Below are 24991 nucleotides of genomic sequence, written 5' to 3' on the forward strand. Positions count from 1 at the left end.
CAGCTATGCTACAGCACCTCGGGATTAGGCGCCTTGCTCAAGGGCACCTCAGCCATAGTTCCAGGAATCGAACCAGTGACCCTTTGGGCCCAAGGCTGTTTTTCTAACCTACAGGCCATGGCTGCCCTCACAGCCACAATGAATAGAATACAGAAGAAAATGATTGGAATAGGACATTAATGAAGATGTGTTTTTAATTCAGTTTTAAAATCTGAAATATTGGCGAGATCTCAGACACTGGTTTTCACTTGTTTTTGTTTTTTCCCCCTTGTTCTCATTCTGTTTGACAAACTTAACGAACATTTGTCTGGCTTTGGCCAATACGGTTCATTTTATTATTTAGAATGACTAGGTTTGACTACATATAAAACATATATAAAATGTTTTATAATATGTATTTTATATCTATTGAAATTGATAGAAAAATGTGTATAGCAGGTGAAGCTGAACAGTTATTTGACAAGAATGAGACAAAGTCGCGATCTCAGATTGCTCCTCTTTGGGGGGGGGGGCGCGGGATTATGTATACCGTTCAAAAGTTTGGGGTCACCCAGACAATTTTGTGTTTTCCATGAAAAGTCACACTTTTATTTACCACTATAAGTTGTAAAATAAATAGAAAATATAGTCAAGACATTTTTCTGGCCATTTTGAGCATTTAATCGGCCCCACAAATGTGATGCTCCAGAAACTCAATCTGCTCAAAGGAAGGTCAGCTTTATAGCTTCTCTAAAGAGCTCAACTGTTTTCAGCTGTGCTAACATGATTGTACAAGGGTTTTCTAATCATCCATTAGCCTTCTGAGGCAATGAGCAAACACATTGTACCATTAGAACACTGGAGTGAGAGTTGCTGGAAATGGGCCTCTATACACCTATGGAGATATTGCACCAAAAACCACACATTTGCAGCTAGAATAGTCATTTACCACATTAGCAATGTATAGAGTGGATTTCTGATTAGTTTAAAGTGATCTTCATTGAAAAGAACAGTGCTTTTCTTTCAAAAATAAGGACATTTCAAAGTGACCCCAAACTTTTGAACGGTAGCGTATATATGATGATAGTTTATTTCAAACATGTGAACAAACAATGAATAAATAAGCAGATAACAAGAAAAACAAAACAGCATTTGCAACAAGAACACGTAAAAAGCCACTAAATTAGAAAATAAACCTTAAATAATATAGGTAATAATAATATATTAAAACAAAAGAAAACAAGACAAAAATACAAACAAATATATATATCTGTAGCCACTTATCCTGTTCTACAGGGTCGCAGGCAAGCTGGAGCCTATCCCAGCTGACTATGGGCAAGAGGCGGGGTACACCCTGGACAAGTCGCCAGGTCATCACAGGGCTGACACATTGTGTGTGTGTGTGTGTGTGTGTGTGTGTGTGTATTGGGGGTGAAGTGTATTACTATGTATACTCTACATAGTGCACTAACTTATGGAGTAGGAAGACATTGAAAATCATTATGAGCAAGGAAGTAATGCAAGAGAGGAAGACTTTCACTATCACAGCAAAATACTTTTGCTGAAATTTTGAGCTTCTGATTTAAGATTACTCTGATTTGTGGTTTGTTTTTTTTAAACTGATAACCATCTGACAACTTTGCGTGTGTGAAACAGCAGCATGGTTGACAGATGAATTTGATATCCGTGTGCGTTTGTGCTGAGGTGTTCTCTTTTAATCTGTGCTGTTTGTGTGTATGTGCAGAGACAAGTAGCTGATGCTCGTAGCTTGCCCATGACAGTGGTGGAATCTCATCTGCTCCAGGCTCAGAAGGCCGGCCAGCCTCTGGACACCGAGCGCGCCGGCCTGTCTACATCTCTATTCAACACAGTCACGCGCATCCTCTCCTCTCCTCCTCTCAGCTCGGGTAACACGGATCTAATGCTTACATGAAGAAAATGCCCGTTATACCACAAGACACATAGCAATACAGTGTAAATACAGTACTGTCCAAAAGTCTTAGGCACTCTATTCTTTTTCATACAAACTTTGTTATAGACTTCTATTTTATGATTTCTACATTATCGAGTCAGCACAAAAACATTTTCGAGTCCAAACGTTCGTTTTCCAACACAAAATTAAATATTACAGGAAAAAGTGTATCTGAGCAGCGTGTTACATAAGAGACGACTTTTCAGATTAAAAAAGAAAACGTAATGAAGGCTGCTGGGTTTTGGTGCAAAATGAAGAAGCGAGTGTGACAGTGTCTAGAAGAACTGGGGCTGGTTCTGGAAGATGGTCAGTAAAACCTACAGCTCATTTCCGCATAAAACTGCACTCCTTTTTTTTTTTTTTTTTAAAGCAAAGGCAAGTTTATTTATATAGCACATTTCATACACAATGGCAGTTCAATGTGCTTTACAGAAGTAAAAACAAAAACAGTAAACAATAGAGAAATAAAATTACATAAAATAATTTTATTTTTATTCTAAAACAATTAATTAAAAGAATTAAAAGAAAATAATAAGAATTAAACAATAGTAGAAATAAAATAATAAAATGAAGTAGTAGTTCAAATAGGAGGAGAAAAAAAAAAGAAACCAGCAGAATAAAATAGAATAAAGTTAAAGTAAATTTAAAACATGCAGAGAAAGTAAAGATTATAAAAAATGTAAAGAAGACAATATTAATTATTTAACAGAAAGCATCTGAAAACAGCTTGGTCTTTAACCTAGATTTGAAGCTGCCAACAGCAGGAGCATTTTTAATGTCCTCTGGCAGTTGGTTCCATAGCTGCACTGCATAGTAGCTAAAAGCTGCTTCACCATACTTTGTTTTAACAACTGGTCTTAATAGTAAATGTTTCTGTTTCGATCTGGTAGATCTGATTGGGTTAGGCCGCTGCAACATATCAGAGAGGTAATTGGGCCCTGTACCATTTAGAGATTTATACACCAGCAGCAATGCTTTAAAGTCAATTCTGTAGCTTACTGGGAAAAAAAAAAAAAGCAAAGGGTCGTCTCACACCAAATATTGATTTTGTTTCATTTATTATGGCTTACTGTTTGTTTGTTTCTATAAATGTTGAAACATTTCATTATTTTAAAACCATTTTTGGTCTACAGCATTTCATTACATGTGCCGAAGACTTTTGCACAGTACTGGATATGTTTTGTGCTGATTTTGGTGTGAAAATTTAAATCCTTCCGCTTTCTTTTCTGGCTGTGTTGCAGATATCAGTAACTTTAAGAACGTTCGTGCTGTGGTGCCAGAGAACATCAGTACTTTTCTCCTCATGCTGTGCATCGCTAAGCTACATAATGAAGGCTTTCCAGCGCCACAGCCTGTCAACCTGCCAACAGAACAGCATAAGCTCACTTGGATAGAGCCTCAGGTTAGTGCTGGCGCCAGTGCTAATCAAGTTATCAGCTCAACGGGTGTAGAAACATTAACTAATTAGCCGTATTAGTACTGCATTGCAATGTTTTTGGAGCACATAATGTCAGAATCTCATGTGTTCAGTTCTGAAGAGTCACCAACAGAGAGCAGCAAAATGCTGTCTGCTTAGTGTCCTGCGCACTCTTTCACCTCAAGGAGCAAGGTCTTCCGTTTCCAAAAGGACAAGGCTTTAGCAGGAAACAATAGTAGCAGCCATGTTAAATCTGTATCCCTTCTTCCTCAGATATAATTCTATAATTATGTACAGTCCTGAGCAAAAGTCTAAGGCGCATACAAAAGAAATGCTGGAAAGATGACCTCAAAAATAATGAAAAATTTTCCTGCTAAAAAGAGACTACAATGTGCAGTAAACGGTTATAAACTAAACACACTCAGTATTTAATATGATGACGCTTTGCTGCTTTTTTTTTTCTCCTTAAAGGGGTACCAAATATAATATATACAGTTGCTGATGTGACAAAGTAACGTATTCTTAAGTATTCTATCAAATTTATATCCTAGAAAACAACGAAATATCTTGGTAATTGTAAATATAATAGTCGGTACGCTAAACGGCACAAGAGTCGCCATTTTTAAAAGACCGTGACGTCAGCCCTACCCACTGCACTAGGAGAGAAGCGTGTAATCATGTTTTGTAACTCAAAACACAAGCGAAAGTAAAGTTTCTATTTTGGTTAGCTTTATTTGCTAACTGATGAATTACCATATTTTTCGGACTATAAGTCGCACTTTTTTTCATGGTTCGGCTGGCCATGCGACTTATACTCCGGTGCGACGTATATATGTTTTTTTTTTTTTTTTTTTGTTTTTTTCACCGCGGAATAACTGGAGCTGATGCTGAGTCTGACGACAGCCACGCAGGAGAAGAGGAAACGGCGCTTCATCTGCCGCTGGAGGCAGAGTTGTTCAGAAGCGACACCGAGGATGAGGAATTCAATGGATTTGCTGATTTGGAGTGAAATCATCAGCTTGATAAACTTGATTGACCTGTGTTTTATTATTAATGATAGGCCTATAGTCATTTAAATAAGTTATGTAGTGATTTTAGGCAGTGCTTAATTTGTGAAGTGGGAGGTCCCAGAACGCAGGAGGTGGGTGGGTCCGGCGACTCAAAAAAAAAAAAGGCGGGGGATGGTTTACTATAACTTTACGCACATGCGCTTATTGTGTGTGTAAAATAATAATAATAATAATAATAATAATAATAATAATAATAACAGACATTATGATCTTAGAAAACGCTTTAGTGACACAGTTACAGACAGTAATGTCGTGATATTATACTATAAAATATAAATTTTTATTAGTCTATATATTAAATTATATATTACATTTATCTTCTAAAATAACAGACTGTACTCCTCACAACTGGTTTATTTCACCATTGGAGATCAGATCACACAAGACATGAGTTAAATGACTCATTTTAAGGATTTAAGTAGGGGATTTAAAAGCGGTTGTTGTTGTTTTTTCACTAGACGGTTGTTTTTACTACCGTACCTGTCTTTGGAGATGATATACCTATAGCCTACTTGACCTCTGATTTGATGAAATAAAATTTGACAAAAATGAAGAATGACACTCCTCGATGATGACTACAGCTTTAATAACACAGATGAAAGCGCCATGGGGCGATAATAAGCCCTACCGGTAAAAATATTCTAAAAGCAAACTGATTAATGCATCAGTAATAGGCTACTAATATTAGTTATAATAATAATATAGGCTATTAGTAATAACGATAGTGATAGTATTAAAGATAGTAGTAGATATTTAAAATAATCAGACTAGGCTACTTACAGGGCAAAGGGTGCGTTATCACTGCTCAGCTGTTCGTTTATTAAATAAGCAATGCAGTCGCGCAGTAACCACGCGCTGCTTATCAGATAGAATCACAGATTCTATGGATAGAATAACCCTTCAAAAAAGTGCGACTTATAGTCCGGTGCGACGTATATATGTTTTTTTCGTCTTCATAATGCATTTTTTGGCTGATGCGACTTAAACTCCGGAGCGACGTATAGTCCGGAAAATACGGTAATCATAGAATACCATATATTTACCTTCTTCAGAGCACAGCCAGGTGAAGTAGAAGTAGCAGATACAAGCATCTCTTTCATCTGCAAAATCAATCAAATACACAACACTTACAATACTATTACAACTTTTCAATGCGAGACAAGTCCTACCTCTTTCGTTTTCGCTTCCTTTCGACGCTTTTTCAACCTCACAGAACATGCAGAGAACTCGCTCGCCGCCGTCTCACTTGCACTTGGCCTATGACAAAATTCCGTTGGTACGGCATCATCCTTCAGAATTCGCCTGGGCTTCTTCCCTGGTTGTAGTCCAATGTATTTGGCAAATAAGTCTTCCTCATATGCTGAGGGCAGGAAATGTTTTGAACATAGCCTTGAAGCGCGTGATGGCTTGAAATCGCTTCTGCCGATCATACGTAGCCATGCTTGAACTCGCTTGGTGTTTTTCAGCGGAAACGAGTGAAAAGACACGTCTGGAGGATCGTTATGCTTTCCATCGGTCCTGTTATTACACCCGAAAGCAACACACTGTGGCATTGTGTAGCCGATCACTTACAATTCATCCTACTTTCCGATTCACACGTGCTATTCCCAACCTCAATGAGCCAACACAACTGGGCACATACATACATCATGAGTGTTACGCAGAGAAAATGAACGTGCATTCTGATTGGATAAAATTAATATCATGGCGGGCTGTTCAAACTGCGGAAATAGTTTGCTCGAGCTACTTTCAAAACACTATAACTTTCCAACCTTAGAACAAAAAACTTTTGTAAGTCTTGAATAAGGTTCGTTAATGTCTGTTTTATTGTTATATTTACTCTATATATTGCCCTCTGTTCCCCTTTAAATAGTAGGCATGGGTACGATTTTATATGGAAGTGATGACGGCCGTGCCTGCAGTAATTTTTTTTTCATGCTGTTCTCTCATGATGAGAAAATTATATCAAGATAACAAAGCTCATTTTCTTATGATGAGTTGATATTTGTCATTTAATTCCTAGTAATTTTTTATTTACTATTTGTTCATCTTGTAGTTCATCTTAATGTAGTCTAGTTGTGTGCATGTTTTTATTTACTAATGCATATGGGTCTGTCTCAGAAACTGGGTACTGTGGGGGTACCCCACTAAATATACTCAGTCAGTAAACTATACGGTTTTGAATGGTGATGTTGGTTTTAATTTTAAATAAAATGATGAAAGAAATAATACAAATAAAACTAAATCTTTGATGCGAATACTCTATTCAGAATTTGGCAAAAATTCTGCAAATTTGTGGAAAAATGGCGGCTTGATCTGGGACATGATAAATGGTTGACTGCATCGCATTCCCTTAAAAAGGTTCTAGTCCACTGAAAAGTCTACAGTTATCACTAATTGTATTTTAAGTTGTAACTTTATCCACCTAAGGATTGGTGCGCTCACAGAATAATCATAACCGTAATAAAACATCATGCAAAATATTTGATCACCGTTGTAACTCCATTTTCCGCAGACCCAAAACCAATACGATCGTGTGTTTTGATCTTAACGGAAAGCCTCAGGGTCGAGGTCACTACCTCACCAAAAGTAGGACCTTAAACTCACTATGCCATATAAAAATTTAGTTATAAATCTGCGATTTTGTTTTTTAAAACGAAAGCTGAAAGTTAGGTACCGTATGGAATACGTTTCTTACAGAACATGTTACGATGGTAGCTGGTCTTGTAGGAATTTCTGAGCTATAAAATGAGTTGTGGTCTATTTTTTACCGTAGCGTGTTATTTGTGTGCGGGGAAGGACACACATTGACAGTTTGCATGTGTAGAATGGAATTTTCCACTCCAACAGTTAGAAGTTGATCGTGCTTCCATTTGCGGTCTTTCTGTTACGCGGGTGATCTGTTCGGACGTTATCACTGAAAAGGTGAGTTTTGACAGTTTTATTTTGTTTTAGTCTTGCAGTATAAGGCAATAGAATGTTTCTTCATCTTGCTTTCATATTTCGTAATGTTTGCGTATTTTTGGCCAATATTTTGCAACCGTGGTCAATTTAGATCGAACTTTTGATAGAATCTACGGCCAGTCATTTTGCCCCGCCCCCGCCTTGCACTCCGTCCGGTGCGGTAGTGATGTCCCGTTGCTCGTGCGCCGCAGCAGAGACCCGCACAACCTTCAGCCGGTACAGTCGCTGTTCTTTTACCACCGCCGTTATTCTCATCTTACTGGTGTGTTCTTCATTTTTCATTGTGTCCTATTTCGCCATATCAAATACCCAAAATGTATCATATTATTCATATATTTAAGTGAATAATCAATTCAGTCATCATAACTTGGCATTTTTAACCCAAGCAATCAAAAAGAGGAAATCTATTCAGTATTTTCACTCGTCTGTGAAGGAGGGGCTTTAATTCTTCATGATGTAGTTATTTTATATGTAAATCAATTTTACAAAAGCATTTGAATTGTAATCAAAAAAATTTTCCACAGTGGAGGCCAGATAAAGCAAGATACTATCTTTATTCTTATTAAACATGACAAAAGAAACATTGAGTGTTAGGTAAATGCAAAAAAAAAAAAAAGTAAAATTAGAAAATTTATTTTTTGGCCATAATGTCCCAAATGAGAGAGCAGTTTCTGAGACGGACCCATATATTTTGTCATTCGTTCGTGATCAGTAGGATCAACAGACGGTGTGTACAAACAGCTAGGACTTGATCAACTCGAGTTTATGAGCCGCGCTTCCTGGGAATTCCTCGTTCATGGGGAATAATTGCAATCCATGAGCCGCCTCTCAGTGGAGGAACTCCCTGATCTGACCGGTGTGGTGCACGCACAGCCCCGGACATCCGGGCAACACGCGCCATTTCACTTTCATTCAGTCTGTCAGTCATGAATGCAGGAAAAAATAAATAAATACATAAATTAATCAATAAAATACAGAACGAGTTATGTTAAATACAAATTTATAAATAAAATGGAAAACAAAATTATTAATAATTAATTCATTGCAACTGCATGATAAATAGTAATAAATAATTAACTCCACAAGAAAATGAGCTTTATCTTGAACACAATTTTCTCGTTATCACAAGAAAACAGCACATTATTATTATTATTATTATTATTATTATTATTGTTTTATTTTTTTTACACAAGCACAGCTGCTCTGTGTCCGTACATTTGTGCAGGTTTATAAGGAAATGAGCTGTAGGTTTTACTGAGCGTCTTGCATAACCAGCCACGGTTCTTCCAGAGGCTTTGACTGTCACTACCAGAGGTGGACAAAATACCCAACTTCATTACTTAAGTCAAAGTACAGATCCCACTGGTCAAATGTTACTCCGATACAAGTGAAAGTTGTCCAGTCAAATTTTTTTTTACTTAAAGTACTGAAGTACTTGCTTTTAAAAATACTTAAGTATTAAAAGTAGATTTTCTGTCAATACATCATTGTATTATTGCCACAACGCTTACAAAACCTAATGCCATTACCAAAGACAGAAATGTGAATTCACAAAATGAACACATGCTGTGCCATCATGGTGGTTTAACGTTAAAGGAACAGTCCACCGTACTTCCATAATGAAATATGCTCTTATCTGAATTGAGACGAGCTGCTCCGTACCTCTCCGAGCTTTGCGCGACCTCCCAGTCAGTCAGACGCAGTCAGACGCGCTGTCACTCCTGTTAGCAATGTAGCTAGGCTCAGTATGGCCAGTGGTATTTTTTGGGGCTGTAGTTAGATGCGACCGAACTCTTCCACGTTTTTCCTGTTTACATAGGTTTATATGACCAGTGACATGAAACAAGTTCAGTTACACAAATTGAAACGTGGCGATTTTCTATGCTATGGAAAGTCCGCACTATAATGACAGGCGTACTAACACCTTCTGCGCGCTTCGGCAGTGCATTGATACGGAGCTCAGATATCAATGCGCTGCCGAAGCGCGCAGAAGGTGTTAGTACGCCTGTCATTATAGTGCGGACTTTCCATAGCAGAGAAAATCGCCACGTTTCAATTTGTGTAACTGAACTTGTTTCATATCACTGGTCATATAAACCTATGTAAACAGGAAAAACGTGGAAGAGTTTGGTCGCGTCTAACTACAACCCCAAAAAAATACCATTGGCCATGCTGAGCCTAGCTACATTGCTAACAGGAGTGACAGCGCGTCTGACTGCGTCTGACTGACTGGGAGGTCGCGCAAAGCTCGGAGAGGTATGGAGCAGCTCGTCTCAATTCAGATAAGAGCATATTTCATTATGGAAGTACGGTGGACTGTTCCTTTAAGCTAGCTAGTCAGTGAAACTCCGCCTGACATGCTAGCAAACTCTTTTCAAACTCGAAATCATATTGGGTAGCTAATGCTACTAGAAAAGAAAGATTTCTATATTCTGTTTATTTGCCAAGATTATGCTAAAACATATTTATGAAAGGACTTCAGATAAGTTAATGTTATTCATGTTAGCGTAACTCCATTTATACATGCTAACTGACAGTGTCCAAGTTAACTAGCTATGTGTAAACATTAGCTGTGGACAAGGTGATGGCAACTTTGCGGGCAAATCCATACAAAGTCATTTGACGAACCAGACTGCATAGCTATTGCAATGTTATCGCTAGCTCTAAACAACTTCATTGCAAGCTTTCTCTTGGAATAAACGTATGCTTCCGCAGGTTGGACAGCGAGTTTTTGCAGGTTGTGATGGCGTTTTGTTTTCGGCAAACAAAGCAAATGTTTAAAACGAAACGAATCTTTAATCCTTTCAGAAAACTGAAACATGGGTTCATGGGCCATGAGTGCGTGCATTCCCCAGAAGAACCGCCTCCTTCCATTCTGCCATCAACTGATCGTGTTATATAATGCTGCGGAGAAATCATTGAACTTAATTTTAGTCTGTGGACGTGACGTGACCCTAGTGATTACTGATCGGCTGTCTCAGTGTCATCTGCGAAAAACCAATCACGTTTTAGAAAAGAAAAGAAAAAACATCCACTTTCAAAACTGCTTCATAGTAACGAGTAACGATGACCTTGATGGAAATGTAGTGGAGTGAAAAGTACGATATTTGCCTTTCAAATGTGAAGTTAAAGTCATAAGTTTCCAAAAAAAAAAAACTCAAGTAAAGTACAGATACTCAAAGTGTACTTAAGTACAGTACTCAAGTAAATGTACTTCGTTACTGTCCACGTCTGGTCACTACTTACTTTTACAGCAAAACCCAGCAGCTTTTTTTTTTTGGTCAGAAAAGTGGCCTCTTGTATAATATGCTGCCATTTTTACTGAATATTTTTTTTTCTTTTTTGGCGGGGGGGGGGACAAGTAATGCTTGGAAATTTGAAATGAATTAGTGTTCCTGAAATAAATATCTAATAACAAAATTTGTCCAAAAAACAGGGTGCTTAAGACTTTTTGCACAGTGCTGTATAATTTTAATATAGTTCCAGTTTAATTTGTATTTTTAATATAGATTTATTTATAAATAGCATTGTTGAGATAAGCGATGTGTTTTGAGGAAAGTAAATGATGATGATTTAGACATGCAGTTGTGAAGCGCAGTGCTAAATCTGAGCCTATAAACGTCCCTTACTTTTCAGTTTTGTAGCTCCAGTGCAAAAGTCAAGAATTCACCATTCCAGAGGTGCCAACATCTGTGTTTAGCTGTAGTCCCCTTGCTATGGTGATGCGGGGATCTGTAAAGTTTTTGTTTTTCTGATCACTGATCACGACCATCACTGAACAGAGGTGGGGGTCTATGACATCTATCAGCCACCTTCAATGCAGCCATCAGCATTCTGATTTGGATTCTATTATGATCCATGAGAGGATAAATACTTGATACTCCCTATTAGACAGACAGAACTGATGATGCCTTTCGGACGAGAGGCGAAACGTCTTCAAGACTTTTCAAGCAAGTCCAGTTGCTCTCTTCTACCAACCACAGATTGTTTTTCTGATCATTTAGCCAAAGCGCCTCATAAAACTCTCCTGGTGGAAAACTTGCTAGTTGACGAAAGGAAAAGATGCAAGAACAGAAAGAGACATCAGGCTTTCGTCTAAACGGGGGAACAGGGGCGCTGCGCCCCCTTACCGACTCCGTGAAAACATCCCAGCAACACTACGTGACAATGTGTCTGATCATCAAATACGTTATAATTGCTCCAAAAATATTCCAATCATAGTAGATACACCGCCAGACGGTGCAAAAACAATCCGAATTGGCGTTTTCCAGACTGAGGCGCCATGTTGTTTAGTTGTTGACTTGTCGCGGCTGGTCTCGCGAGATTTGACATGGGTTACATACAAGGTCAGCTGACTTGTAGAGCGAGATTTCTCGAGACTGAATGACCTTTCACCCACCGGCGAGGGAGCTTTTGACAGAAGTAGTTCGCGAGTTGTTTTTGTTGACACTTGGGCATTTAAAGATGTCATCCCGCGGCACGAAACGGAAGAAAGCCAAAGACTGTCCGGGGCAGAAGAAGATTACTACTTTCTTTTTCAATGTTGACAGACAATTTGTTACAATTTCCCTCTCAGATAGCCTCAGAATGTCCCATTGGAGCATTTTTCAAAGGCTTTGCACAGCGGGGGGACAACCGGTACCATTCCCCCCCCCGCTTTGCTCCCTCGCCATGGTGAGCGCCCTCATACTAAATTTTTCTAGAAAAAACCCTGGACATTATACTTTCAGTACATGTAGGTGAACTTTGACCTGGGAATTTGCGAGCCTCTTTCTTATGAGTCAATAGCGAGCAAAAAGGTGGGACTGTGGTGTCTTCGGACAGTGAAATATGGTTGAGCTGGTAATTATTAAGTAATGGTTACGGCAGACGTTCCCTCACTGTTTTTTCTTGCTGTTCTTGTTGTTTAGAAGAAACCAGCAAATGCATTCAGGAATTTGTGGTAGAATCCTGTTTTTGTTTCTTTCTGCCTGCCAAGATCTTGCAGGTAGTGGTGTTGTCACTTCTACTTCTGTTTTTCCATCACAATGTCCTTATTTCTTCTGAGGTCACTTATGTTACAACTCTGGAGGAATGTGACAATTATATGTTGATTGAACATCCCCAGATTTCTATTGCTGTGCTGTTTAAATGAAAACGTTACAATAAAAAGCCTATAACGTTTGCTCCACTGACCCCAATGCTTTCTTTCAGGAAACGAGTGCACAGCGCTTTAAGAATGTTGTGTCTTTTGAGTTCTTGTTGTCTCTAAATGTTGTTACCTCGTAAACCCTTCATTAAGAGAGGGGAGGGGTGGAAAAGGCAGTGTCTGACATCTGCTCCTTCCTCTCCCTCTGATTACTGCAGACCTGGTTTCCACAAAGGTGCTGGGAGTGGTCATAGCAGCAAAAATAGTTTTGGTTTGGGAAGAAATGCTCGTGTGGTGTAATCATTTTTGATAGGTCAAATTTTCTATATACAATCTGCGTAAATGGTGATTCTATGACTAAAACCGTTAGTGTTGGAATGGGAGTAAAATGATAGTCGAAACATTAATTTATCCTCTGGCGACCAAGTATCATTCACAGTAATTTTTTTTTCCACGGCTCAAGTGAGAATCGGAACCGTCAGATTTACGTGTCATGACTGTAGTCATGAAAGTGTTCCGGATTTTTCCGGAATTCCGGATTTTTCGATTTTCATGAAAAATTCCTCCGGATTTTTTCCTCTAATGACGAAATACCCAGAAATCCGGATATTTGACAAAACTCTTGAAAATCTCTGGTTTTCCGAATGGAGATTTATTTTTTGGATTTTTCGCGTTCCTAGATGCGTTGTAATACTTCGCATCGTCCTTGCCTGGGCGCGGTCCTTAAATGGCCCAAACATAGTTCATTGATTAAAGACAGGTGTTCTTTGTTAACGGCGCGCGTGCCGGAGCTCGTTAGGCGCACCTTCAGGTGCATGAGCTAAGGCGCGCAGGACTGACACTGTTCTGCACAAGCGCAACACAATCGCACTAGAAAGCATGTTCAAGCTGCCAGTGTAGCTGCAGTCTTTTTAGTTGCGAATTACGAGTATTTCCTCTTGTATTAATAATTCGCCATGTCAAAACGAGCAAAACTTTCCTCCTTCTTTCGACGTGAAGAGAGGTAAAGCTTGGGTCACAACCGGACATACGATTTTTTTTGGCCGTGCGATTTTTGGCGTTTCCCAAATCGCTGCGTTTTTTTTTTTGTTTTTTTTTTGTTCGTGGAGAAAGACACACGTTGGCTGTAAGTTTGTCTTGCAACCTGAAAAAAACATAAGCGCCCGTAGAGTTTGTTTGACATGACAAAGAACCTCTGCGGCCGGTCTACGGCTCGAAAATCAGCACGTCACACGCACGCCCTCCGTGCGTTTCTTGCACGTAGACCGGCCGTAGGAGCACGTACGGCCGGTTGTGACCGAGGCTTAAGCAATTTATTATATATATTTTTTTCCCAGGTGGCACGGTGGTGTAGTGGTTAACGCTGTCACCTCACAGCAAGAAGGTCCGGGTTCGAGCCCCGTGGCCGGCGAGGGCCTTTCTGTGTGGAGTTTGCATGTTCTCCCCGTGTCCGCGTGGGTTTCCTCCGGGTGCTTCGGTTTCCCCCACAGTCCAAAGACATGCAGGTTAGGTTAACTGGTGACACTAAATTGACCGTAGGTGTGAATGAGAGTGTGAATGGTTGTCTGTGTCTATGTGTCAGCCCTGTGATGACCTGGCGACTTGTCCAGGGTGTACCCCGCCTTTCGCCCGTAGTCAGCTGGGATAGGTTCCAGCTTGCCTGCGACCCTGTAGAAGGATAAAGCAGCTAGAGATAATGAGATGAGATGAGAGATTTTTCCCATCAAAGTTGCATTTTGTGGTTTCGAAGCTAAGTTTTAGTGCCGTTTCTAGAACACAACATCAAGAAAACGTGGAAGAAACAGCAATAATCGAAGAGCCGGTTTCTAAGCTGCCTAAAACTAGCAATGGTAATTATTTGTTGTTACATAATGTACTCAGGCTGCCAGTCAGTGTGTGACACACACACACACACACACACACACACACCCTACGCCCCTGATTTACATGAGAAATTTGGTATTCATTGGTGTTTAAATTTACAGACAATACAAGCTAATGTAAACAATTGGCTTCAACTCGCATAAATATGAATTGGAAATTTTGAGTTCACTTTAGCTTATGCAAACGCACAACTCTACTAAGGCCAAGTTTACATTAGACCGTATCTGTCTCGTTTTCTTCGCGGATGCACTGTCCGTTTACATTAAAACGCCGGGAAACGGGAATCCGCCAGGGTCCACGTATTCAATCCAGATCGTGTCTGATCCGGTGCTGTGTAAACATTGAGAATACGCGGATACGCTGTGCTGAGCTCTAGCTGGCGTCGTCATTGGACAACGTCACTGTGACATCCACCTTCCTGATTCGCTGGCGTTGGTCATGTGACGCGACTGCTGAAAAACGACGCGGACTTCCGCCTTGTATCACCTTTCATTAAAGAGTATAAAAGTATGAAAATACTGCAAATACTGATGCAAATACTGCCCATTGTGTAGTTATGATTGTCTTTAGGCTTGCCATCCTTCCACTTGCAAGTGGTAAGTGATGCGCATGCCCGACATGCACTGAGATCACACACACAGCGGCTCAGTCCCAAATCACTGCTTGTGTGCTTCACTTGCATGCTCTGTGAGCTGCGCAGGGCCGGAGTGCGCACCCTCCAGAGGGCACTCGCTGTTCAGGGCGGAGTGATTTGGAGCGCAGGATGCCTGCGGAGCCGAGCGTATCCGTGTATTGGCGTTGCTGTGTGCACGCGAATCGTGTATTGGTGTTGCTGTGTGCACGCGAATCGTTTTAAAAACGTTAATCTGATGATCCGCTGATACGGTCTAATGTAAACCCCACCTAAAAGATTGATAAACGAGGCTCAACGTCCCCAACATTGAAACCTGAAAGCTTTAGAAACTCTAACAGACCTTTACTTTTTAACAGGACTGTTTTGGGATTTTGCTGAGTTTACCTTCAACTGTCTGAATTTTTTCAAAGTAATGAACTGTGTAGCAGGAAAATCACCGCGTTTTCTAAATGCACTCCTGAAAATTACTCATTAACTAGGGGAATTAAATTTGATATTTTTGACATGTTAATCATTAATGTACATGAAAAGAAAAAGGCTTAAGTTATAACTTGTTTTAGTGAAAATAAGTACTAAAATGCACTAGAATGCCGGGTTTTGCGTGTTGTTATTAAAATATTTTGGGGGGATTCTCCCCCCCCCCCCCCCAATCTTAGTTTGACTTTCAAAAGTTCAGGGGTTTTTTTTCTTTGCTCCACTTTCATCTCTATGACTGGTTGTGACGTCGCTGGAGATGATGATGTGAAATTGCGACAGCACTACTCCCACTGCCTCAATCCTAAAGCAACCAGCAGCAAACTCAAAACAACAAGCAAAGAAAACATCAGCAGATATAAGCGAAAATGTTATAAATAGCCTTTACTTGAACAAAACAAATGCTCAGAAGCAGGAAGAAAACTCTGAGACTGATGTGATGCAGCTCGACTTGTGCCATGTTGCTAACTAGCTAATGTCTCAGCTTGGGCTTTTCACAGCCATGGGGCGGCACGGTGGTGTAATGGTTAGCACTGTTGCCTCACAGCAAGAAGGCTCTGGGTTCAAGCCCAGTTGCCGACTGGGCCTTTTTGTGTGGGGTTTACATGTTCTCCCTGCATCTGCGTGGGTTTCCTCCAGGTGCTCCGGTTTCCCCCACAGTCCAAAGACATGCAGGTTAGGTTAACTGGTGGCTCTAAATTGACTGTAGGTGTGAATGGTTGTGTGTCTCTATGGTGGGGTTTACATTAGACCGTATCAGCGGATCATCAGATTGTTTTTAAAAACGATTAGCGTGCACACAGCAACGCCAATACACGGATACGCTAATCACATGACTAATTCGGCACGTAAGTTGAAATGTGTCAGTGCGGCTCATCGCTTCCTCCTCAGCGGCTGCGCTCCAAATCACTCTGCCCTGAACAGCGAGTGCCCTCTAGAGGGTGCGCACTCCGGCCCTGCGCAGCTCACAGAGCGCGCGAGTGAAGTGCACGAGCAGTGATTCGGGACTGAGCCGCTGTGCGCAAGTCACTTACCACTTGCAAGTGGAAGGATGGCAAGCCTAAAGACAATCATAACTACACAATGGGCAGTATTTGCATCAGTATTTGCAGTATTTTCATACTTTTATACTCTTTAATGAAAGGTGATACAAGGCGGAAGTCCGCGCCATTTTTCAGCAGTCGCGTCACATGACCAACGCCAGCGAATCAGGAAGGTGGATGTCACAGTGACATTGTCCAATGACGACGCCTGCTAGAGCTCAGCACAGCGTATCCGCGTATTCTCAATGTTTACACAGCACCGGACCAGACACTATCTGGATTGAATACGTGGACCCTGGCGGATTCCCGTTTCCCGGCGTTTCCAGGCGTTTTAATGTAAACGGACAGTGCATCCGCGACGAAAATGAGACCGATACGGTCTAATGTAAACTTGGCCTATGTGTCAGCCCTGCGATGATTGATTGATTGATTGATTGATTGATTGATTGATTGATTGATTGATTGATATGGTGACTTGTCCAGGGTGTACCCCACCTCTCGCACATAGTCAGCTGGGATAGGCTCCAGCTTGCCTGCGACCCTGCACAGGATAAGCGGTTATGGGTAATGGATGGATGGACTTACCACATCGTAAATATTTTGCCTTGAATATTTTACGCGTCTTTCAGATGTTTATATTCCACAGCATTCTGTCAAATACAGTCAGGTGGGAAGACACGGTATCTGTTTGGAAGACTGAATGAGAGTGAATATTTATCTATTCCATGTTTTTACCTCGTACAATAACGGATTTTGTTTGTGAAAGGGGCTATTGAAGTAATTGTTTTCTTATTTTACTCAGGCGAAGCTCGTCCAGGTAGATGGTGCTGGTAAAGAGGTCACTTCAGGGCTCCAGACGCACCACCTGGAGCCAGAGTTGGACATGAGCGATGATGAGCTCTTTAGTGAAATTCCCATGCCTGAGGTATTATCCTTTCCTTCATTTTTTTTTTTTTTTTTTTTTTTTTTTTAACCAGTCACTAATTTGTGCAGTCAGTCAACCATTGGCATTTTCAAGCAGATCAGTTAACTAATAAGTTTAGAGCTTGTAATTATTTCTGACAAATCTGTGAATTTTAAGAAATCAGTCATAAAATTTCACACTTTTTTCCAATTTTGGCTTTCCTATTTTATATTTTAATACTTTTGGTGTAATATTTCTCTGATATTATATGCAATGGAATGTAAATAACTTGCATACATACAGCATCGTGCATAACATATTAACTCATTGTGCCAAAATATCAGAATCTTATCCTTCCATGGAATAAAAGCTTAGGGCTACATGTACAAGTTCCTCATTGTGCCTCATCGTTAATCAGGATTCACTTGGTTTTTATTTCATCTTAAACTGAGAGTCTTGAACCATGTACAGTTCTGAGCTTTATAGACTCCTGAATGCGCCATCACGATCATCAGTCACACCTCCTGATTACAGAGTCCAAAAATCAGACTCCTTTCCAAGCCAACAGTAAATGCTTTCAATTAGGAAGGCAATTAATTGGTCCGAGGTGGCCGTCTTTGCAGCGTCCATTTCATCTCTGCTATCATACAAGTGAACTAATTAAAGCTAGACGGCCTTTCGATTTCATAAAATCGGTGAAATTTAGTTCCCTCTGAAATTTGGTCATTGTGATGTATATGTTTATTCTGACAATATCTTAAAAAAAAAAAAAACAGGCCATTCTGTGGCTGGGAAGTTATTTAATTTGAGGGGATTCCCTAGCAAATAATGTACATGAAATCGCTCGCTTCGTACAGTCAAGCAGACAGAGGGAAGGCCATATGCGCAGGTTTTTCTTCTTTTCTTTTGGGTTTTATGGAAGCTGGCATCCAGTGTTGCATTACTGCCATCTACAGGTTTACCTTGACCATGCACTGACAGTTACATCATTCTGTCGCTAAACGAACAGCTGATCACTCTGAGGTGCTCGCTGACCGCCGATATTTATTAGTCTGGTCCTGCGTTTTTTTTGTTTTTTGTTTGTTTGTTGTTTTTTTTTCCTTCGTAACATAAGGTCTTTTCTCGCTTTCCGTTACTGTAGTTGGTCTTTCACGTTTCATTCACACACTCACGTCTTCCATTTCCCTGTCCTGTGTCAAATTTGTATCCCACAATGTCTTCCACAAACAGGGAAAGCCCACCACGTGATGCATGACATGGTATCTTGAATTGGGTCATGTTGAAGCAGGAAAAAATAGCAGAGAATCTAGAGCCACGTGGCCCATCCATACATTTTCCATTATCGGTAGCTGCTTATCCTGTGCAGGGTCGCGGGCAAGCTGGAGCCTATCCCAGCTGACTATGGGCGAGAGACACCCTGGACAATCGCCAGATCATCACAGGGCTGACACATACACTACGTTCACACTGCAGGCTGAAGTGACTCAAATCCGATTTTTTCGCCCATATGTGACCTGTATCCGATCTTTTATTGACAATATGAACGACACCGATCCGATTTTTTTCAAATCCGACCCAGGCCGTTTGGATATGTGGTTCTAATTCCGATTCCTATCCGATCTTTTCATATGCGACTTCAGTCTGAACCGCCAGGTCGCATTCATCCGACTTACACGTCATCAACAAGCCACAAACGTCACTATTCTGCGCTGAAGTAGGCGGCGGGTCTCTCAAAAAAAGTTACAACAACATGGCTTTGATGTTCCTTTGAACGGAGGTTGCAGTCACTACCCCGCAGAACGCCTGAGCCAAAACCCTTGCCCTCTTCCTTCTCAACCTCCTCCTTAACATCAGGCTATTGTGCATGTTCTGGCTCCGTCGCAACAACAACTGCATCATCGCCAGGTACTCCATGCTGGCTACTGTCATACACAGGAAACTTTAGGTTACTTCCGTAAACACTGGCCATGCTCACTGCGTGTGACGTCTTCGTATCCTGCAATGCGCATGCGGAACACTTTTAAGTCACTTTTCGTTCATACTGAGGATCACATACAAGTCGCATATATTTGTTAATGTGAACGACCTCACAAAAAAATCGGATTTCACAAAAAATCGGAATTGAGCATTAAGCCTTGCAGTGTGAACGTAGTGATAGAGACAAACAACCATTCACACTCAGTCAATTTAGAGCCACCAATTTGCTTAACCTGCATGTCTTTGGACTGTGGGGGAAACCCATGTAGACACGGGGAGAACATGCAAACTCCACACAGAAAGGCCCCCTGTCGGCCACTGGGCTCGAACCCAGAACCTTCTTGCTGTGAGGCGACAGTGCTAACCACTACACCACCGTGCCGCCTCCACTTGGCCCTAAATTCATTAATTGTTCTATTTAAAAAAAAAAAACTAATAAAATTGGAAGTCTGCGATTTGAATTCAGTAGCTTCTGGACCATTAAACAAATATAATTAGATCTCATCTCATTCTCTCTAGCCGCTTTATCCTGTTCTACAGGGTCGCAGGCAAGCTGGAGCCTATCCCAGCTGACTACGGGTGAAAGGCGGGGTACACCCTGGACAAGTCGCCAGGTCATCACAGGGCTGACACATAGACACATAGACAACCATTCACACTCACATTCACACCTACGGTCAATTTAGAGTCACCAGTTAACCTAACCTGCATGTCTTTGGACTGTGGGGGAAACCAGAGCACCCGGAGGAAACCCACGCGGACACGGGGAGAACATGCAAACTCCGCACAGAAAGGCCCTCGCCGGCCACGGGGCTCGAACCTGGACCTTCTTGCCGTGAGGCGACAGCGCTAACCACTACACCACCGTGCCGCCCCAAAATAATTAGATGTCAGAGAAAATTCTTTTTATGACCTAAACTTAAAATCTGAAAGGCAGTATAACTTTTTAAGCGTTTAACAGGCTTAACTTTCTAGTTAGCAAATATGGTCAAATAATATCTACATCAAGAAATGTTGCTTGGTCATGTTCTAACTGAGATTTTGCAGTAATGTACCGTATAACCTCTAATGAACGCCCTCTCCCTAATTAACGACCCCCCCCAGTATTTCGGGAAAAAAAATTGAAAATTAAAAAAAAATAACAGTCTGAGCAGTTTTACATACCCCAGGTTTTCTATCCAAGTCCAGTATCCAAATGGAATATGAATTCAGTGTCCTGGGCTATCACAATCCGTCGATGCCTGCTCTGAATCACTGCTGTCAACCTCCTGCTCCGACTCTGATGGAACAATCTCTGTGACATTTTCTAACACCTGTTCTCCCATGTCAATGTCCTCCTGGGAAAACCCTTCAAATGCCTGGCTGTCCTGGTCATCGTCGTCCGATGATGGGACGATATTGTTGGCACCATTCACGGACTCGTTTACGATCGATCTTGTAGAGTTTAGAAGCAAAGTGCTTTCCTTTCTCCTCCGCCGTTTTTACGGCTTTTAGCTTAAAACTCGCAGTGTAGGATTTGTGTTTTTCAACACGTGTGTCCATCTTTACGATTAGAAACAGAATGATCAGATCAAATTATCTGGGAGGCACGTGACTTCTGCAAAAAGGGAGCTTTATGCAGAGTGAGTGACGTAACAGTGGTCGGCGAAAAGATCAAAGGTGTCAAGCCAGCTGACACGCGAGTTATATCTGGGCTGGTTCCTCGCCGAATGAACACCTGCATTACCGTATACACTCCAGTAAGTGCCCCAAATAATAAAAATAAATTTTTAAAAACACTTAATTCGACAACTTTTCACCTAGAAAACGTATGAAAGTTAGGGAAAAATAGTAGGGCAGTTATGTTAGGGTTTGAAAAATTCGATCAACTGTGATTTTTTTTTTTTTTTACCCCTAATAAACGCCCCCCTTTTGAAAAATGTAACGCCCCCGGGGGCGTTCATTACAGGTTATATGTAGGGCTGCGTACCGGTACTGTACCATGAAAATCGATTCGGTACAGGTCCAAAATACTGGATCATGAAATACCGGAGCGCTGTCACCTCACAGCAAGAAGGTCCGGGTTCGAGCCCCGTGGCCGGCGAGGGCCTTTCTTTGCGGAGTTTGCATGTTCTCCCCGTGTCCGCGTGGGTTTCCTCCGGGTGCTCCGGTTTCCCCCACAGTCCAAAGACATGCAGGTTAGGTTAACTGGTGACTCTAAATTGACCATAGGTGTGAATGTGAGTGTGAATGGTTGTCTGTGTCTATGTGTCAGCCCTGTGATGACCTGGCGACTTGTCCAGGGTGTACCCCGCCTTTCACCCGTAGTCAGCTGGGATAGGCTCCAGCTTGCCTGCGACCCTGTAGAACAGGATAAACCGGCTACAGATAATGAGATGAGATGAAGTACCGGTACTGTACCAATATAAATTTACACCAAGTATCTGCTTATTTTGTGACTGAAGATGCGTAAATCCTACCACAAAGACAAAAATTTAGCACTGGAAAAGACGTAAAATGCCGCGCTGAAACTTGAAATCGGAGCCATCTTTGATTTGAGATCCTCTCGCCACAGTCTCACGAGACATTGCGAGAGCTTGGCTGATCCAGCGTTCTGATTGGTCAAAAAGACTCAAAAGCAGGTCAGCCATTTTTCCTTTGCTGGCATTGGCGGCCTTTGTTGCTTTGTGTAATTTTGCCGCGTAAGTTAAAGGCCGCGGACTGCGCGTAGTCTAGTACTCTAGTGTCGTCACTTCTCGCTGTGAGACAACTTATGACTTTTTGTCCCAAGTTAACTAAGTGTGAGACTGAGAGGGTGACTGAGAAGTGAGGTAGGAAACCTAGTTATGTTCGGTTTTCTCTGAATAAAGATACTGACAAGTTGTCAACAGTTTATTAATGTTTCTGTCATTATTGAAGAAGTTCAGAAGAATTTGTCAAATTGTTCAGGTATAGGTCCGGACCTGTACCTAAACCTCTGTACCGGTACCTGTACCTGATGTTATGTTTAGGTACGCAGCCCTAGTTATACGGTATATATGTAGCTAGATAACTTTGTTCAACTTTGCTTATGGCGTTGTAATTATAAAGGTTGGGTATATCATGCTCAGAAACAACAACGTTGTAAGCATCAAGAGACTTTCTGCCTTCAGTTTCTGTCTAGTATAAATGCTCTATGGTATGGACTGTATAAATTTCCAGCCATTGAAGTCTAGACCACCGTTTAGCACCGGACCGTGCACTCAGCCATAAAATCTTCTCAAGTAATACTAAGTGGCTAGCATTTTAACTAATCTGTCTGACTGCTAAATAAAATTCTTGTTAGATTCTTCAGGTTATAACCAAGTAATGTTGCGACTGTTCTGGTCTTTTTGCAAGCTAGTTATACAACCCCGATTCCAAAAAAGTTGGGACAAAGTACAAATTGCAAATAAAAACGGAATGCAATGATGTGGACGTTTCAAAGTTCCATATTTTATTCAGAATAGAACATAGATGACATATCAAATGTTGAAACTGAGAAAATGTATCATTTAAAGAGAAAAATTAGGTGATTTTAAATTTCATGACAACAACACATCTCAAAAAAGTTGGGACAAGGCCATGTTTCCCACTGTGAGACATCCCCTTTTCTCTTTACAACAGTCTGTAAACGTCTGGGGACTGAGGAGACAAGTTGCTCAAGTTTAGGGATAGGAATGTTAACCCATTCGTGTCTAATGTAGAATTCTAGTTGCTCAACTGTCTTAGGTCTTTTTTGTCGTATCTTCCGTTTTATGATGCGCCAAATGTTTTCTATGGGTGAAAGATCTGGACTGCAGGCTGGCCAGTTCAGTACCCGGACCCTTCTTCTATGCAGCCATGATGCTGTAATTGATGCAGTATGTGGTTTGGCATTGTCATGTTGGAAAATGCAAGGTCTTCCCTGAAAGAGACGTCGTCTGGATGGGAGCATATGTTGCTCTAGAACCTGGATATACCTTTCAGCATTGATGGTGTCTTTCCAGATGTGCAAGCTGCCCATGCTACACGCACTAATGCAACCCCATACCATCAGAGATGCAGGCTTCTGAACTGAGCGCTGATAACAACTTGGGTCGTCCTTCTCCTCTTTAGTCCGAATGACACGGCGTCCCTGATTTCCATAAAGAACTTCAAATTTTGATTCGTCTGACCACAGAACAGTTTTCCACTTTGCCACAGTCCATTTTAAATGAGCCTTGGCCCAGAGAAGACGTCTGCGCTTCTGGATCATGTTTCGATACGGCTTCTTCTTTGAACTATAGAGTTTTAGCTGGCAACGGCGGATGGCACGGTGAATTGTGTTCACAGATAATGTTCTCTGGAAATATTCCTGAGCCCATTTTGTGATTTCCAATACAGAAGCATGCCTGTATGTGATGCAGTGCCGTCTAAGGGCCCGAAGATCACGGGCACCCAGTATGGTTTTCCGGCCTTGACCCTTACGCACAGAGATTCTTCCAGATTCTCTGAATCTTTTGATGATATTATGCACTGTAGATGATGATATGTTCAAACTCTTTGCAATTTTACACTGTCAAACTCCTTTCTGATATTGCTCCACTATTTGTTGGCGCAGAATTAGGGGGATTGGTGATCCTCTTCCCATCGTTACTTCTGAGAGCCGCTGCCACTCCAAGATGCTCTTTTTATACCCAGTCATGTTAATGACCTATTGCCAATTGACCTAATGAGTTGCAATTTGGTCCTCCAGCTGTTCCTTTTTTGTACCTTTAACTTTTCCAGCCTCTTATTGCCCCCTGTCCCAACTTTTTTGACATGTGTTGCTGTCATGAAATTTCAAATGAGCCAATATTTGGCATGAAATTTCAAAATGTCTCACTTTCGACATTTGATATGTTGTCTATGTTCTATTGTCAATACAATATCAGTTTTTGAGATTTGTAAATTATTGCATTCCGTTTTTATTTACAATTTGTACTTTGTCCCAACTTTTTTGGAATCGGGGTTGTACATGCATCACTTTTTGTTTGTTTGGTCGGTCGGTCGGTCAGTCTATAGTAAAGCAGTTTCTCTCACGTGCTGTGTTTAGGATGCAGAGCCAAGCACCAGTGTTGTTCAGTGTAATGTAGAAGATCCCAGGCCGTCTCAAAGCAGTGGAATTGAACTGGCTTCCTGGAACCAGGAGAACCTGGACAGAGACACTGAGGACCTGTTTAGTGATTCACCAGTTAAGGTATTCTCTCAAAATGCACTAAACACTTAGTTATCATTTCACCTTTACATAACTATTATACGCTCACCGGCCACTTTATTAGGAACACCCGTCCACCAGCCAATCCCTGGGCAGCAGCAGAATGCACAAAATCATGCAGAAACAAATCAAGAGCTTCAGTTAACGTTCGCTTCAAACATCAGAATGGGAAAAATTATTGTGATCTCAAAGTGTGACTTTCACCGTGGTATGGGTGTTGGTGCCAGATGGACTGCTTTGAGTATTTGCTGATCTCCTGGGGTTTTCACACACAACAGTCTCGAGAGTTTACACAGAATGGTGCAAAAAACATTTGGTGAGCGACAGTTC

At 41.2% G+C, this 24991-nt stretch overlaps 1 protein-coding gene across 4 annotated transcripts in view; it reads left to right on the top strand.

Moving 5' to 3' along the window:
- wrn (WRN RecQ like helicase) overlaps positions 1 to 24991 on the top strand; it is a 138438-nt gene that overhangs the window by 96259 nt on the left and 17188 nt on the right. For all 4 annotated transcript variants that reach the window (XM_060908210.1, XM_060908211.1, XM_060908212.1 and 1 more), the window contains 4 exons: positions 1724 to 1886; positions 3193 to 3353; positions 17368 to 17490; positions 24500 to 24643. In XM_060908210.1, coding sequence (XP_060764193.1) covers positions 1724 to 1886; positions 3193 to 3353; positions 17368 to 17490; positions 24500 to 24643 — 591 coding nt within the window. The remainder of the gene's footprint in view (positions 1 to 1723; positions 1887 to 3192; positions 3354 to 17367; positions 17491 to 24499; positions 24644 to 24991) is intronic.

The sequence above is a fragment of the Neoarius graeffei genome, chromosome 25 (assembly GCF_027579695.1).
Source record: "Neoarius graeffei isolate fNeoGra1 chromosome 25, fNeoGra1.pri, whole genome shotgun sequence".
NCBI lineage: Eukaryota > Metazoa > Chordata > Actinopteri > Siluriformes > Ariidae > Neoarius > Neoarius graeffei.